This window comes from Mus caroli, chromosome 1 (genome assembly GCF_900094665.2).
Source record: "Mus caroli chromosome 1, CAROLI_EIJ_v1.1, whole genome shotgun sequence".
Lineage (NCBI taxonomy): Eukaryota > Metazoa > Chordata > Mammalia > Rodentia > Muridae > Mus > Mus caroli.
The window spans coordinates 158,444,573-158,463,497 of record NC_034570.1 but is presented as its reverse complement, the minus strand read 5'-3'; the positions used below and the strand labels follow the sequence as shown (position 1 = coordinate 158,463,497).

The following is an 18,925-nucleotide window of genomic DNA, read 5'->3' as shown; positions in this document are numbered from 1 at the left end:
CCGTATATTGGAAGGATACAGTTTGATAAGTTTTGAACATGTTCACATTTAACCAAACTCTCCTTGCTTACAATCCAGTCTTTCCACCTTGTCCTTTTTCCCTAGGCAACCATTGACCTAGTTCCATCACCACGTCTAGCTTGCATTTTCTAGAGTTTTGTGTATGAGGAATCTCACGGCATGCAATCTGCCTCATCTGGCTTCTTGCACTTGGTGTAATTATTTTGAGATTCATCTGGGTGCTTTGCTTTTTCTTTGTTTTATTTACAGAGATAAGGACTTTGAATATATCTATCTTACATAGTGTTTACATTGCACCCAACCCAGACTCCAAATTCAACTTCTATCACTTATGATCTGTGTAAGAAGGGAAAAGTTTCATAACCTGTCAGAGTCTTGATTGTTTTGTTTTTCTGTTTGGCTGTCATCAATGAACTAGGTAAACCGCATAGCATACGATCTATACACGGAAGGCATTTGGTTTCACTACTAAAAAATAAATTGATATACACTAGAGTAAGAAAACCCATCTACATCTTTGTATTCAGCCAAGTACTTGGTATTCACTAAAGATTTAGAATTCGATGGGACAGTGGGAGGGAAATGTTAATTCACTTCAGAAAACAGAGTGCCTCCTATTTGTCTGACATTGAGACAGCTCAGACTTTGAGAAATTCCTGTTTTGATGGGAGGGATAGGGGATGAAAGATATAAATAAAGTCATTTTGATATTAAGAATGACCTGGATTTAAAAGACATTTGGAAGACAAAAATCAATAGACTAGGTGATTGTTTAAAGCAGGAGTGAAGAGAGGCAGGTTGGGTTGGGTTGGGTTGTTCACAAAAGCAGGGAATTAAGACAAATAGATTTCTGTAAACAGGTAATAAGGACGGTTTTTGGTGTCTTGGCTTAGGATGTAATGGAAGATCCAGGTGGAAAACTCCAACAGTCCGTTACATTTCTGCACAACTGAGTTAGGGAGTTCAGGGTAGAAGACAAAGACCTCTGTATTTTCAGCACATAGAATGCCGATGTCACGGAGTGGGTAAGTGGGAAAGAGTATGTGGAATGAAAATAGATGACCAAAGATTGTTAGACACGGGCACGCAGCAGAATCAGGAGACATATTGAAGTACTCTCCCATGGACCAGTCCTACTGGGAAGGTTTCCAACCTGCTCATTTCAATCATACACCATTTAACCCATGTGATTACGTGCATGTTCATTTGTGTGCTGTTGAAGTGCCATTCCAAAATGGGGAAAGCCCTTCTAAGCAAAAGGTGTGGCCCTTTATCTAGAAAGAACATGGCTGGGGGATGATAGACAGAAATTACAGTGGGACAAAGAGATTTTGCAATGCTAAAAAATATGTCTCACGGAACAACTGAGTCTTTTCTCCTATTTTTTAAATGAAAATAGATTCCTTTATAAAATATATTCTGATTATGTTTCCTTAATCAGAATATATTTTATAAAGGTCCTCCACTCCTTCTGTCCTATCCAATCCACACCCTTTCTATAACTCTTAGAGAACAAAAAGGCATCTAAAGAATAATAATAAAAATAAGATAAAACAAAACCCAAAATAGCACAAAACAAGCAAACAGAAGAAAAAGATCCAAAGAAAAGCACAAGCGACACATCTAAATGCAGAGACACTGCCATTCATACACACTGAAAAACACAAAGCCAAGAGCCATGTAGGACATACATGTAAGATTAAAAAAAAAATTCCTGACAACATATTAATGAGACCAGGAACTTCCAAAGATGTCATTGAGTTTATTTTGTGTTGCCTATCTAAGGCTAAGATGGTAAGAGCCAGAGGGGATGGGGGACTCCAAGGAAACAAGGCCCTCTAAACACAGAGGACCAGTGCACATATGAACTCACAAAGACTGGAGTAGCATAGCCAGGACCTGCATGGATTATGCCAGATGGGGTCTTGGAGTTGAAAGGAGAAGTGGCCCCATACTCCATCCCTAACCTAGAAGCTATCTCCAATTGATAATCATACATCAATGAAAACTTAGTTCTCTGCAATGGAGTCTCACTGGGGATACAAAACAATTGTGGTTTTCTGGTAACTTTTCCCTCCAAGGATGAGAGGGTTGAAATATTGACCTGAAAAGGAATTAGTTTCATGATATTCAGTTGCGTGTTGCCTGAAACTATCCTGAAACTGTGTGCTTCCATACTCCCTTTCCTGTATCATTCAGTCACCTAACATGTTACGTACTTTTCGTGCATACACATCCTATTAGGACCTAGAGACACAAGGAGTAATGGTGTTTAGTTCCTATCAAGGAGAACCGGCGAATCAGGAGAATGAATACTCTCAGGGTAATCAGCTCATTGTCACAGCATCCTCCACTGACTTGGTGTGCGTGCGTGTGTGTGTGTGTGTGTGTGTGTGTGTGTGTGTGTGTGTGTGTGCGTGCGTGCTTGAGCCCTTATCTACACTGCACTGATGTGCTGAGACACAGCTGTGGAAGAAGTGGCCACTGATCACCTGACACATCAGGTGACTGGCCTACAGAATTGGGATGACCGAGGGATGGTCAGTCCATGGATGAGATCCAGACGTCCCAGCCAACCATTCTTTCTGCTAAAGGGAATGTTTTTGTCCCAGCTCCCATCACCCTCATCCTGGGCAATTTGCCTTTGCAATTTTCTGGTTGTCTATTTTATCTCTTTCAGCTGACACATTTGACAGGTCCTTGCAGGGGGTGGGGGCGGGAGAATACTGACTTTAGAATAACTTGCCTTTGGTCAAGCACTGTGTCCCCCAGGAAATAGAGGGGCTTTGGGAGAGCTATCCTCATTCATATACCGGCCCCTAGACCCCACTGTTCATCTGGAGTGAAATATGCTTATCAGCTTTGCATGTGCCAGGGAGCACTATCAAAACCAAATTAGCCCGAACTGGCCACCATTCAGGTCAGCTAATTAAATTAGCTATTGTTGCATTACTGATAAGGACAATTTGGAAATGGAAAAAGACTGCTCATCCCAACAGCCATAAAGAGAAAGCCAAGAAAATGTGTTAATGGGAACACTGTGAAAAGAAACCCCTCAGACTAGCAGCAGTACCCCTGGGGGGGCGGCTTTGGTGGACTGTTCTATGAGCCATCTGCTCCAAGATCACTGCTCATAGCCCTCCCTGGCTCTAGTCTGTAAAAATACTGCTGCTTTCTGGCTTTCTGATCCCCAGCTTTAGCTGGGCCAACTGTCTCCTCTCCTCACCACGATCCTAATCCTTCTAATAGTATGAGGAGAAGTGAGGACTGGAACCTACTCTAATGTACTAAAATATAGCCTCCCCCAAATAGAAAAGACAGCTGGTAACTAGAAAAGCCTTAAGAAGATAGGAGAGAAGAGAGGGGAGAGAGAGGGAGAGGGAGAGGGAGAGGGAGAGGGAGAGAACAGGAAAGAAAAAGGAGGGGTACAGGAGGAAGCAAGTAGATGCCCACTGAGATCTAGCCCATTATGCAGCAACAGTCTTTCCACTACAGAACGCTGTGTTGCTAAGGGTGCAAAGGAAGTTGTCTGCTCTCTAGGTAAGCTGCACATACAGCCTCACTCTAGACCAAAGACTCAGTGTCCTGGGACTCCAGGCTTGAGTAGAGAGATGCAAAGGTAGAGAATGTTAGGGAAGTCATTCTCTCTGACTGTACAGTGTCTCTGTACAGCAGCGACACTGCTACTTGCACTCTGACTCTTCTCTCATCAGCTCCAACACTCTCAGAGCTTCACACTGACCTGTCCCGATTCCATCTCACCAACGCAGGTGATCTAGGCTTCCTAAAGTCTGTGAGATGCAGCCATGATGTACTCTCTTGAGCTTAAATTAATCCACCTTGTGAAACCCCAGGGACTCAGAGTTTGTAGTTCAACTCACTTCTCTGACAAGATGTGACCTCAGACCTGGAAATATTGCCTGATTTCTGGAAACCATACAGGCAAGAATTAGCAGATTTGAAGTTCTCATAGCACCTCCAAGTCTATGTAACCTTGCTGCCTGGGAATGAGAGCCACTCGCCATCCCTCTGTGAAAGCAAAGACAGCACTAGGGGACGCACCTTGAGAGTCCAAAAGGGAGAGCCAGCAAAGTCTAGATCCATGCCCTTCATTCTCATGGCTGCTTTCTCTACTGACTTTAGAGACTCCATTGAAGGTTTCAAGTTTTATTCAACCACGAGAAAACAAGCAAATTATAAGCTTCTTTAAAAATAGTATCCATGTGTCTCTTCATATATGTTTAGTGTCTTTCACTATTAAGAATGGAAACTCTATATTCCCAGTATATTCAGAGTCCCCAGTAACATAGGCTAGAGTACTTTCTAATGAACAAATTGCTGCATAGTACAATGAAGGGCAGCAGTAATATTGAGAACTTACTTGCTTGCTTGGGTTGTGGGGTACGGATGCTGATGTTACGGAGTGGGTAAGTGGGGAAAAGTATATGGAATGAAAATAGATGACCAAGGATTGTTAGACATGGGCATGCAGCAGAATCAGGAGACATATTGAAGTACTCTCCCATGGACCAGTCCTACTGGGAAGGTTCCCAACCTGCTCATTTCAATCATACACCATTTAACTCATGTGATTACGTGCATGTATTTCTAACTAGGTAACCTATGATGTGTGCTTGCCTGTGAACTTTAACCTTGAAAGCTCCTTCTCCAAGCCTCACTCTCTTCCTGTACAAAGAAGTGAACTGCTTGTCCTAAAGAAAAATGGCATGGCTAGGCTAAATAAGAAATTCCAAAGGTGAATGAATTAGGATATTTACAAGGATATCTGATTATTAAAAATCGGCCACACCTATAAAATGAGAGAAAAAAGAAAAAAAATTACTGGAGAAGCTATTCTAAGGAAAATAACCCAAAACTCTGGTTCTGTTTCCATGTTCATTATGACTACCAGGCAAAGTTGAGTCACCCATCTTGAAATGCAAAGATGCTAAGTCCATGAGACCCAGTGGTTCCTGTTAGTTTATCACTGAAGGAGCATCATCAGTGCCTCCATCCCAGAAGACATCTGTCTTCCTGGTGTCAATTTAATCAACTGTAAAATTGGGAATTTGATAGAGAGAGAACTCCTAGCTCTGGGCAAATGGATATCTACAGAGTCTCCAATAGAGTCACAGAATTATCATGTTATATCTGCTAATATAAATACTATACAATCATAGCATAAAAGGGGGGAAATGTCATTATGATCCTACCATCCCAATACAATGGTGCTCACTGTCCATGAATCTTTCTGACGTACACACATACACAATTAATAGTTTAATAGTTTGATTTATTTTAACAAGTACTTTAAAGCTTGTTAAGCTCAACCTGACCAGTGTTACAGTTCAGAAGGTACAGTTGATGATTTTCTTCCGAACTGTGCTGAACATTTTCTTTGTTTTCCCTTGACCCTCAGCCGCAAAATAATACCCCTCTTTCTTCATCTTGTCAGGAGGTGAGGCTTCATGGTCTTCTCGCCTATGTAGAGAGAAGTATTCATTCTTAGAGGCATTATTAACTCTTGGGGGAACATCAGGATGTTTTCTGTGATGTTTTTGCATCACTACAGGACTCTATTCGTGTTTCACCAGAGAAAAGGAGATAGTTGCTTGTTTGGTCCCCGTTGGTTGACAGCCTTTACTGACCTCCAAGAGGATCAGGAGGCAATATTTGTCATCCATCCTTTTAGCAATGGAGGCAACAAACAATCAAACAGACAAACAAAACAAGATGCAGAGGAATGAATTTGGACTCAAGAATGTGTAGATAGTGTCCTGGGCTTGAGACTCACAAGCTGTGAGTCTGGAACAAGTTAATGTCCTTAGGCTCCATTTGTAGGTCTTCATCTCTAAGGCATGGACCATAATAATTAATTCATAGAGTGGTCATAAGGATTAAAGAATCTAATGTAAGAGGCTGCTATAAAATTAGCTACCTTTTTCCTTAAACAGTGGTATTCTAAACAAGTTACACCATTAAACTCTTGCTAATATTTACAGTAGAGAGTTTTTTTTTCCCTACATTACATGAATGAAAAACTAACTTCAATTTTTGGTGCCTGATGAGCCATCTCTGGAGTCATTGAAGTCCAGTCCTTTCTCTTCTCTTCCTATTTTCAGCTGGTTAGCTGCTCACTGAGATCTTGCCAGAGGGTGGGGAAAAGAAATAAAAATGGAAATTGGTCAATTTGACTCTTTGATAGCAGTCCTGATGAACGATCTGAGTGGAAGATGCTAACATTGCGAATTAAACTGGAGTTTTGTCTTCTTTCCAGGATATGTCAAGAACCTACTGATCCTCACAAGAACCTACTGTCTCTCTTCTCTTGACTGAAAACAAAAGTCTTCTTCTACCTGAACCGTGGCCTGACTTCTGGAAGAATGCATATGGACTTTCGAAGAAGTCAGAGGATATCTGCTGGCCACTTGTATCAGACAAAACAAGCCTGGTGAGCAGGGAGCTAGCAGATGTTGTAACCAGATGATTGGTACATCGACAGAGTCCCAAAGCAATAACCACTATTCTTTCTCTTCTCCACTAATCCAGCAATCAAATAATCACTCTTAAGCATTTACTGTGTACCACAATATAATATAAAATGTGGTGAGTAGCTAGATATATAAGGTAATCTCTCAACTCTCAAAAGAAGTAATGCATTTACAAAGTAAGAGTTATGCATGTGACAAGACAACTAATCACCTAGGGGAGAGAACATGGTTGCAGGTATTGCATCTCCCACATGTCAGTCACTGTGGGAGGGGTTGCACATGTATTATTTTTGACTAATCCCTACCACATCTCCAAGAGGAATTCCTATCCTCTAATAAATGATGAAAATTGAGAGTCCGAAATATTTAGTAACTTGCCCATGGCCACATAGATAAAAAAGCCTAGAGCCTATTTTCAGGCTTAGATGTACCTAACTAACTCCATAGTCTATGCTTCGTTACTAACCCAGACCTGCCAGTGAGAGAAGACAGAGCTCAAAGACATCATTTAGTGCAGCTAAGCCAAGACAGAACTCTAAAATGTTTATCAGCAAAATTTGTTTTACCTGGCCCATTGATTGGTTTGGAAACTAGTTCTAGCCAGAAGATAAATGCCTAGCTACTACAGACAGAAATGAGGGACTAGAAGTGACCACATGGTAGTCTCAGTGCCGCCACCATTTATGTGTGTTCATCTGAGCAAGTTGCTTCCCTCTTCTAGGATCTTGTGCCATCTTTGGTGACATAGGGCATTTCCCCCTTGTCTAATGTCACACTCTGTCACTAGGCATCTCTATGGTAATAACAAGGTCTACAATAAAGCAGGCCCGAGTTTGAATCCTGGCTCCATCCTCAAGCCTTGGGCTGTTGGGCAAGTCATGTATACAACAGAGATAATAATACTACCTCAGGGTCTCTGCCCTTATTGTTCATTCTCCTTGGAACAGTTCCCAGTTGTCCATAAGGTCACCTGTAGATCTCCTTCCAGTCTTACTCAAGTTACCCACTAGCTAGGGCTCCCTCGGTCTCTAACCTTGCAAATGACATTTGCCATTTCCTATTTTCTTTCCTCATGCTCTTATTTTCCTTAATGCTGAACACCTAACATTCTATATAGAGCACTCGATTATCTTATTTATTGCCTGTGCCCATCTTCTTACTTCTAGAATGTAAGCTCTATATGGGCAGGATTTTTTTGTATTCTTTACTGCTGTACCCCCAGTTTCTAGAATGAATTAGGTGCTTAATAAATATTTCTTGCATAAATGAATGCTCATTGTGAGGATCATTTGAGTCAAGGGTTTTGCATGGGACCTGTCACACGGTAGACACATGGATGTTATCTATGTGGCTGGCAGTTGTCGTTTTATTATTCTACCTAATCTCAATACCATGTGTTCTCTTTCCCTTCCAGATGACCCAAGGTTAATTAGCCTTCTGACTTCTTTAGTGAATTTTAAAGTCCATTTCTGAGATTTTTTCAAATAAAAGAGGCTATAGTCTTTGTGACAGAAATAAGGAGAAAGGCTTGCAAGGCAGAGTACCTTCCCTTCCCAGACACAAAGGCACGTCACATGAGTAGAAATTCCAGAAAGCATATTTCTGGTGCACAAGAAAGAATTTTCATAGAATTGAATGTTAACAGAGGGAGTAAGTTATTTCAAGAGAGAGGAAGCTGCTTACACCTGGAGGTCTCCTTAGAAGCTAGGAAATTGTATCTTACAGATCTAGAGTACAATTATAGTGGGTGACAAGGTTGGAGTTCAGCCAAAGGAAAGCACTCTCTGAGATCAATGGAGATGGCTAGTAAAATGTGGCATCCCTAGGAAACAAGACAAATGGGTAGCCAATAAAAGTTTGTTCAATGTACATAATCAAATAAATCAAAGATAGATGATCAAGAGGCTAAGACTATCATTGCAATGAAAAATCAAGACATATTCCTCAGCTCCTAGACTCTAATCATAAAGGTCTCCAGTGGAAAAGCCCTTCATGTCTTAGAGATTAGAAACCATGTCCCATGATGGTTCAAAAAAGTTTTTGGGCATTTACTCAGATGGCTATCGACTTGGAGAAAGAAGATGGCTTAAATATTTGAAGGATTGATTAGCACACGCCTAATGTTGACACGCACATCTGGAACACAGAGAGTTAGTTATCATAGTCTTGTTCTTAGGGAAGGATCGTACTATGCCCGTTGTGTGCATTTTTTTCACAGTGAATCCACAGGCTTCCCAGATACACATCATAAGAGAGATCCCTGGATGGTGGAATAAAAACTACTATGTGTAGCTAAGTAGACCAAGTGCAAGCTTCTGAAACCTTTCTTTCTCCAACCTCCACCTCTCTACCAAAAGAGTAAATTAAAGGCATTCTAGAATAAACCAAACAAACCACTACTTACAAACCTGAGCAATGTCAGGGTGGCCATTTCCAGTACATTTTCATTTATCTCACCAGTGTGGTGCCTAGAGAATGCTAGTTGTACACTACTGCAGAGACATGAATCTTTGCTCAAGCAAGTGATAATAGGCCTAGTTGCAACCGCTGTGATGAGTTTAGAATCTTTGCAAAGGCATATAACACAGCCCCAGTGTGTACGAGGCCGCCTCTCACATCCTAAATTACTTATTTTCTGTGGTATGAAGAAGGATAAGAGTTTGTATTCCCATGGCATAGACAAAATGTGTATTTGTGATCTTGCCCTGAGCCATGTGAATTCTTCTACTTTTTTAGTTTCTTGGAGGCTAAAGAGACTGAGACTGGCCATTCCAAAGAATGTTACACTCATCCATGACATTAATAAAGTTGTGTTAAGAAGTACCGGGCATGAGCAAATACGCTGGGGATTTTTCATATAATAAATGCACTTTCAGAGGCAGGAGATGAAATTTATGAATATCCAAAACCCTAGAACAGCACCGAAGTGTGGTGGTGTTGGGGCGTGTTAAGGCTTCCCTTCCAAAGATAGTAGCTGATTATGTCAAATCCTGCTTCCTGCCACTGGGAAGAAATAGCAATGCCTAACAACTTTCCCTGAGTCCTGGAAGTCGGTTCCACAGGGAATACTGCTCTGACTGTCACCGAGTAACATGGAAGACTGCAGCTTTGAGTGAACCCTAGAACTATAAAGGGCTGCATAAAGGTTTTGAATTACTATGAAAAGAACTCTGCAAATTGGACCATGTGACACAGCAGTCCCTGTGATGTAATAGGCACCTCTGGTGGGGAAAGATGCTCTGTGGGGCTATGGTATGCCACAACAAAAGTGTCATAATGTAAACCCAGTGTTTTTGGAACAGAAGCATGCCATTCATACCAGAGAATTGTATTCCACTTGAAAAAAAGACTAACTACCACAGGAACCTGAGAGATGGAGTGACTGACCAAGGGATACCAAATGACCATGAGGCCAGACATTCCATTATAAGTTACGTTAATTCAGAATCACCAAATTTTAAAGTACAGTAGACTTGTGTGGTGGACCTATTGTCAATTTCTAAGGCAGAGTGTTATAAACAAGATTAGCAAAGGCTCTCCGGACACAGTCTGCTGCATGACTGGGTAACTCAGCCAATTTATTCTCCTAGTGCCACAGTAGTGTGTCTCCATTAGCTCATACATCTGAATACTTGAAGGATCCCTAACGATGAGCTGAGTGGGAAGGCTGAGCTTTGTATATGGTTGCAGATCTCAAGTGGCTAACACTGGTACTGCTCTCGCTTAGTGCTCTGCAACACACTGATGAGGGGAACTCCTCCCAATAAACAGAGCACGGAGGAATCCAGAGCTCCTATTTTGTGTGGTAATAGAAGTGAACAGAAGAGAAAGGAAAGAAGAGATGGATAGAGAGGAGGAGGAAGAAGAAGAAGAGAAGAAAGACAGAGAGATGGAGAGACAGAAAGAGGCACAGAGACAGATGGACAGAGAACCTGCTTCTTGGCATTGGCTCTGTTGGGAATGTGAAAATAAAGACACTTAAAAGCAAAAAGCGAAGACAGGCTCTGGAAAAGATGTGTGTGTGTGTGAGTGTATGTGTGTGTATGTATATGCACATATGTATGTGTGAGCACATGTGTGTATATGTATGAGTGCATGTATGTATGTGTATGAGTGCAATGTGTGTGTGTATGCATGTGTGTGTGTGTGTGTAGACACAAAGTAAAGATCTTAGCATCACTTAACCAGTTCCCTAAGAGTTTCCACCATAGACAATGCACGAAACAATCAGGTAGACAAAACAACCCAGAAGCCTGCTCTTTGGTTGGCTGTCTGGGTGCTGATACAATGGGTACATCAATGGAATAAAGGGCCCACTTACCTCACTCAGCAAAAATGACATATTTATTTCCATTGAGCAAAGAGAAAAACTTCATCCTCCCCTCAGGTGATCCCAATGGGGTACCATCCCTGAAGGAAACACAGCTGCTGGTAGCAACCTGGCATCCTGAGATCCCTTCTACCTTGGAAGAAAAAGCAACCAGATGAAATGGGATCTGCAGACAGTCCACATTTGAATTTGTCATCCCATGCCTGTAAGTCTTCAGCTATAGTCACTCTGAGGGCTTCAAGTGGCAAGGCTTCTACATGATATTTTATTGGACCAAAACTCATGTTATATTGTAGCAAAGAAGAGTTAACAGCAAGCAAACAACTGTGGAATTTGTTTTTCCTAGCACATTCAGATAGTCAGTAGGGAAAGGCTCTCTCTCTCTCTCTCTCTCTCTCTCTCTCTCTTTCTCGCCGTGTGTGTGTGTGTGTGTGTGTGTGTGTTGCATTCACATGAGTGTACAGGTGTGCTTGCATGCCTATGCACACTTGGGGAGGCCAGAGCCCAGCATCACATATCATATACATCCAGTGTCTTCCTCTATTGTTCTCTGCTATATCACCTTGAGATTGGGCTTTTTTTTTTTTCGGTTAATAGGGATGTGTTCTCAGGTTCTCTTGTTTCCAGAGCAAGTACTTGCACCTGATGTCACTGCCAAGGGTAAAAGGAGTCCTGGAAGTCAACGTCAGCTTAGAAATGATACCTTGCAGTAATAGAGCACTGTTTCTAGGCTCCTGCATATTTTATAAAGCAGTAATTCTCAGTCTGTGGGTTGCAACCCTTTGGGGATCAAACGACTTTCCACGGGTGTTGCCTAAGGCCACTGGAAAACACAGGTATTTGCAGTACAATTCCTATCAGTAGCAAAATTACATATTTGAGGTAGCAACAAAAATAATGTTGTGGTTAGGGGTCACCACAACAATGAGGAACTATATTAAAGGGTCACAGCATGGTAAAGGCTGAGAACCACTGTTATAAAGCAATAGCTTTGTATGATACGGTGTCCTTGATGTATAGAGTACATGAATTAAAAACCACAGCATAGGGGGCAGAGTAGCCCCATTTCTGTTACTCCAAGGGACCTATTTTAGGGATTTGGACACCCTATTCCCATGATGCTAGTCTGTGTTCATGTGGAAGACCATTTCCATATGAAATGGATGTGGAAGAAAGGATGTCTTCAATAGAAGATACAGAAAGGCCCCTTGAACAACCAGCTATGGGTGCTGTTGGAGTCTTTTTGACTCATGACTACAGGAATCCAGAAATCAAGGTAGTGAGACAGGGTTTCTGACCTAGATTAAAAGCCAGTGCTGCTGCTACTGGTTGGAGCAAACCAGAAAATGGGTGACCTCCTGGTGGTTCTGGTCACTTTGTCCTTCTCAAACACAGATGCAGCACGTACTCTCTTACTCACAAAACATAGCCATAACCACAAACACCCCAGAAAATCACATTTCTTTCACGTCAAAAGGATGAGGACACTGGAGGAGGGGAGCGGAACTTACTGTAACCAGAATGAAATCGTTTATACAGAACCTCCAATTAGCTGGTGTTCTCCTCCAGGGTCCCTTAGGGCTCTCTCACAGATGGGCTCTTGTGATGATCTCATGTCAGCTTGGCTAGGTTACAGACTGCCCATACATTCGGTTCATCATTTCTGAGTGCACCTGTGAGGGTTTTCAGAAAAGACATGTGTTCGGCAGTAGTCTGGGTAAAACAGAAAGCCTTCTCCAGGATGGGTGGGTCGCAGCTCACCCATTGGAGATTCGAGAAGGGCAGAATGTCTCTGCTGTGAGCTGGAGCTGAGATGTAAGTCTTATTTTGCTCTGCCCCGGTGTTGGAATTGGCATCATCAAGAAACCTTGGCTGTTAGGGTTTAAATGGGCTGAGAGCTTGTATCATCCATTCCTTAAGTTTCACACCATCAGATCTAACTGAAACTATACCTTTGAGTGTCTTGAAACTCAGGCTTGCAGAAAAAGGCTCAAACAATTCATTATAACAAATGCTTGCTACAATGGAATCCATTGGTTTTATTTCACTGGAGAATCTGCCTAGTGTACGAGGCAAAGACTATAGGATCAGCCTCAGTAAAAGCTACACATACTACATATTTATGTGTGTGTGCATATTCATGTCAGTGTATTGGTCCATGTAGGTGTGCACATGTGCATGCACATGTGCTTGAACACACATGTCAAGGCCACGAGGCACGCTTGAGCATCTTCCTCAGCTGCCCTCAACCTTGGGTTTTTTTGAGACAGGCTCTCTCACTGAATCCAGAGCTCATGGACTCAACTAAAACTGACTGGACAGTGAGCGCTAGGGATCTGTCTGTCTCTGCCTGCCCCACATCCCCAGAGTGGAGTTACAGATGCAGGTTCCCACACCCAGATTTCCATGAGTGCTGGAGATCTGAACTCAGGGCCAATGAATGCTTATGCAACAAACTGTAGTCATCTGAGAGGAGAGAACCTCAGCTGAGAAAATGCACCACTTAAGATCAGGCTGTAGGCAAGCCTGTAGAGTATTTTCTTAGTTAGTGATTGATTGGAGAAGGCCCAGCCCACTGTGGGTGGTACCACTCCTTGGCCTTACTCTCCTAGGAGATGTGTCAGCACAGTACAGCGTGTCTGGTGATGCTTGCCCTGTTGCTGTTTCTTTCTCTTTTTATATGAACTGTCATTCTTTCCAACAGCAGGTGTCCCTTCTGGCCTCAAGGTGAGCAAGCATAGAGTAGACCCTATTAAATTTCATTCCTGCATCTTCAGTGGGTTCCCGAAGTCTTTTTAAAAAAAGTCTTCCTCAGAGGAGGTGGGAACAGGACGTAAAGGGATGAATGGGGTGCTTGCCATTTGAATCATTTCATCCTTTTGATTATTCAGCTGCTATACAGATGCCTCTTTGGGCGCTATTATGGAAGTTATCTCTGCTGTCCATAAGAAAGGAATGAAACTTTCAGGTTCAGAATAAAAGCTTCTATTTTACATGTTCAAATAATAAAAAAAACAGGGAGTCCCACAAATGACAAGAGATCAGAAACCTATACCATGGACTTCTTGGATATACATTAAGCTTGCCTTAGAGGAACAGATTAAAAAGCTGAGATTGACAGCTACAAACTTCCTCCGTGTCGGCCTCAATAAAACCCCAACCACTGTCCACATCTAAGTCCCACACAGTCCTGAACCACCGGACACATATTTCCAAGTACTGGGATATGAGAGCTGGGTGTGACTTTCTCTGCCTGGTTAATTGGTGTGGGGTACAATAATGGTGAGGCTGTGAGATCTGCCTGGCTCCAGCATTCCTTCCCCGTGGGAGCTGATAAAGCCCCTCCCTTGGTGGATGTTCATTGTCAGCTGCACTTTTATTTTGGAAAGATGACCTTTACAACACTATAGGGCCTTGTTGGCTCCTTAGCATATGGGTTATTGTCACTCTTCACTGAAGAGAAACACACACAGGGACAGGGACAGACACAGGCAGACAGACAGACAGACAGACACACACACACACACACACACACACACACACACGCACACACAGTGTTACTCACACAATTGTCAGCCTTCCAGAATCTCTTGGGGCTGACAGAATTAACTATAAACGTGCTTTTCGGGAACAGTTGAACTGGGATTCTAGAAATCGGGTGAAGGCCAAGAGTTGGGCAAAACAGGTGCTGCAGGTGCATCTGCAGCCATCCTGGGGTTCACTGCATCGAGCCTGCTGTGCTTGCAAATCATACTTTGAACTTCAAAAAAATGTTTCTTCTGACTAAACTATCTCTGGCTTATATACCTAATGTGAAAGTCAATTTGCATATAAGGGAGAGCCAGGGAGCTTAAGTCAAAGGTGACAGCCCATTAATAAGTTGGGGGAGTATGGGTCTACCACTCCCAGAAGATCTCCATCAGATGAGACTCAGAGTCAGAAGAAAGGTGGGGGGAGGGGAGAAATGAAAACATCCACAAAAACTGCAGAATGAATGAATGAATGATTGGATGGATGGATGAATAGATGATAGATAGATAGATAGATAGATAGATAGATAGATAGATAGATAGGATAGGGAATTTGCCAGGGTTTAACCCCAAATCTGATCTATCCCAGGTCTTGTAGGGTTCTGTCTAGTTAAAAGACATTCTGTCTTCAAGGAAGAATTTTCTCTCTCAGCACTTGGAAGGCTGAGGCTAGACAATTTCCTTGAGTTTGGGGCCAGCCTGGGCTACTGTCAGACCATGCTTCGAGAAGGGAAGGGAAGAGAAAGGAAGGAAAAAGAAGAGAGGATGAGGCAAAGAGGGAAGTGAAAGGAGAGAAATGTCTATCAACGCATGTTTGTGTGTTTGTTTGTTTGTGATTTGGGCTACTTTCCTGTGAAAACAGAATTGAATGGGACACCAGCTCATTTCATCCAGTCCTCTTATGTAAAGGATGAATGGCTTGGTATTTCTTTGTCTATGTTTTGCACTCAGGACCTTGTTCAATCCTCACAACCTTCTGGTGGTCCTGTTACTCTGTCCCGTGGAGGAGGCCGCAGAATACTCCAGAGAGGCTGTAACTTTCTGAGTAGTGGTTTCAAGCTTGTGTCTTGGGTAGCCCAACTTTTAATCTAAGGTCTTTACATCCTAATCAGGGCTCCCCACCAACCACTGCATCATTGGGATAAAGGCTCTTACAGGTGATTGATGCTATCTATCTTTATGCATTTGTGATGACAGATGAGCTATGTAAAGATAGCCCTATAACCTTTTATATCTATATATAACCTATACTAACTTTTATTCTTGAAAAACTCTGCTATTGTACATAAAAATGTCTTCTTTATAATGCGGTAATGATAGCAAAGTGGGTATTTTATATGATTACTTGATGAAATGTAACATCGATGACTACATGACAGCCCTAAATAGTTCCTTAAAATTCTAAAGTCTGGGAACTGCCATGTATATTGTTTCTGGCAGCCCACAAAGATAAACGGGAGATTCCTGTAGCCATTCCACTCGTCACCCCATCATGCAGTCACCAACCCCAGGTCACTCAGCACCATCGTGGTAAGACCCTGCCCTCATAGAACCCATGACCAGTGTGGCTCAGCCAGAAACCTGCATACTCTTAGAATTCCCATAGAATACAGTGAAGGGCATCCCATGCAGGCTCAGGAAGTAGGAGAGCTTACTTGTCTCTGCATTTGTCCTGATATGTCAGGAGAGATTAAGGCAAGGGACTGAAAAGGTACCTAAGGTGCCCAAGTCTGTGCTCTGTGCTCTGTGCCCAAGTCTGTGGCTCCAGGTGAGAAGTGTCATGAAAAGAAAGATTTGGAGCCAGCAAGATGGCTCATAAGGCGAAGCCACTTGTTGCCAAACCTGACAACCTGAGTTGGATCTCAAAGACACATACAGTGAGAGAACAAAACCAACTTATGAACACACACATAGATAGATAGATAGATAGATAGATAGATAGATAGATAGATAGATAGATAGAATGCCATAAAAGGAACAGAAAGGTTGCCATAGCATTTATCAGACAAAATTCCAGGGCCACAACCTGGATGTTCGGTTTAATTAGTGGATATATAGTCGTAAGCAGGTTCCTATGTGAACCTGGCACTATTGTAACAATAAAATCATATACTATAGTACTATAGTCCTTCCTTGCCAGGGTTTTAGTTACCAGTGATCCCCTTCAGTTTGAAAATGTGCAACAAGACATTCCTACGCCACATTTAAAACTGTGCATCATTCTGAGTAGATCTGATACTATCAGGACATGAATCATCCCTTTGTCCAGTGTATCTGCCCTGTATATACTACCTGCCCGTTAGTACTCAGCTGTTTCAGTTGTCAGACTAACATGGCATCATAGAGCTTATACTTTAGTAGCATTTCTTCACTAAGCGATGGACTCAAAGTTCAAACACAGTGAGGAGCCCTTTCAGATATGCCAAAGAAGAGCATTGTCTACTCGAACTGTGAAAATTCTGCTTTTCATAAAAAGTGTAATTCTGGGGATGCAAGAATATTCAGGGAATTGTTGTTAATGTCTTATTCTGACTAACTTTTAAGTTCAACTGTAATAGGTGTAGACAACCAGAGAACGATGGCTGGTTAGACGGCTCAGTGGATAAAGTGTATGTACTGTGCCAAGGCTGATGAGCTGAGTTACATCAATGGAACCCAAAATGGCAGGGAGGGAGAGAGAGAAACAGAGACAGAGATATAGAAAGAGAGAGATAGAGATGACTTCTAAAAGTTGTCCTCTGACCTTCACATGGGCATGGTAGCATCTGTGCACCTGTGCATATGTATACATACACACACACACACACACACACTAATGAGCAAATAAACAGAAAGCTGAAGTGCAGGAAATACAGGCATCTACTTACAGTCTTGAAATACACCCCTCCCCACTGAGGAGAAACTGTTGCAAGATACACAAAGCACTTCAGCTTGCACACACCAAAAACTCACTGTTGGCTTCTGATTAATTTTCCTGCTTTGAGTCTAGGGCAGTAGTTCTCAACCTTCCTAATGCTGAGACCCTTAAATACAGTTCCTAATGTTGTCGTGATCCCCAACTATAAAAAATATTTTCATTGCTACTTCTTAACTGTAATTTTGCTACTGTTATGAATCGTAATGTAAATATCTGATATGCAGGATATCTTATATGTGACTCCTGTGAACGAGTTGTTCAACCTCCCTATCTGGGAAGGGTTCACTACCCACAGTTTGAGAACCACTGGTCAAGGGCTCCTGATTTTCGAAGTCTTTTTGGTAATGTTGTATCTTCCAGACAGGGAAAATGCTGCTTGTTGTCAAAGTCATAGTGACTAACTCAGAGTTTTCTAGGAGAGGACCCAAGGAGAGAACGATGGTTAAGCAATGGACATTCCAGACTCCACCGCACCCAGCCCGACTGGTGCTCTCCCAGCCTCTCTGACGTGCAGTTGGTGTATTCCTCTCGGGCAGAAGTCCATTCCTGGTGCCAGGCGTGGAGTAGGCATCAAAGCCTTTGCTGTCAGTGTTCATCTTTTCCCCACGAGCTGCACATCCAGTGTCACAGCTGACACCTGGGATGTCACATTGTGACATATGAGGCCGTGGGGTCAAGTGGGGCAGGGGTAGAGGCAGGGACTTGGTTATCACAGCCAGGTACATGTCAAAGCAAATTCTGCTCATGATTGGGCGTTGAGCCTGAACCTGGACCCAATCGGGATCAGAGTGATGGGCTGAAGTTAAGTGACAATGTTTGTCTGGCGAGGGCTTATCTGACAGGACATGCTCCCTGGCAGGGCTGGGGACGAGGGTGGGTATGAGGCAGCAGAGGTGTGTTATCTGCCTTTGGCTTGTTTCCACGTTTGTTGCTAGTGTGTGCTTGCTGACATTCGAGTGGATTCTATTTATGCAAATAGCCGACTTCGCTTTATTTTCCCCGTCCCCTACATGAGCACAGACCACTAACTGTCACAAAGGTTTCCTTCCACCGCGGTGACTAACAGCACGGTCACTCACCCAGCAACAAGGGAAAGGCCTGGCTGGGGAGGAAGACTGTTTAATATTGATGTGAGTCCTGAATAAATGTGGATTTGCTAGGCACCCACGGTGTTCCACAGTGAGGCTTTGAATCAGACCGACCCAGATCCACATTTCTGCACTAATACATAGTTTCATGGCCCTGGGCGACTTCGCTGAGCTTCTCTTGGCTCCTGTTTCTCCAGTCCCTAAAGTACTGGTGGAATACTATCTTTGATGTGGGAGAATTTTGATAATCAAATGGAAATGTGTCCAAAACAGTTTGTGGGAGGCCTAGTAAAATGTAATCTATGCTCTCCTCCCCACTGCCTTACCCCCCCAAACCTAATGCAGACTATGGGAGGAAGAGGAGGGGCATAGAAATTGATGGTGACAGTTTGTGTGTTTTGAAGAGTGTTCTTCCATTATCTTTTGGATGGCCTAGCTTTCTAGAACTTTCAAGCATTCCTAAGCTACAGATTGCAGCTGTTCATCAGTCAGGGTGAGTGGTTTCCTCCTGAATCTTTAACTTGCATTTAAAATTTACATAGCATTTG

The 18,925-nt window shown here is 42.7% G+C and overlaps 1 protein-coding gene across 2 annotated transcripts in view; it reads left to right on the top strand.

Moving 5' to 3' along the window:
* The window catches only part of Pbx1 (PBX homeobox 1), a 314,273-nt gene extending 305,858 nt beyond the window's left edge, over positions 1-8,415 (top strand). The window contains exon 8 of one of the 2 annotated variants that reach the window (XM_021158888.2): positions 6,299-8,415. Coding sequence is in view for 1 of the 2 variants with exons in the window: in XM_029480163.1 (XP_029336023.1) it covers positions 6,299-6,319 (21 nt within the window). In the remaining variant the exon portion in view is untranslated. The remainder of the gene's footprint in view (positions 1-6,298) is intronic. The other variant, XM_029480163.1, reaches the window with a different exon arrangement.
* Positions 8,416-18,925: the final 10,510 nt, after the last annotated feature.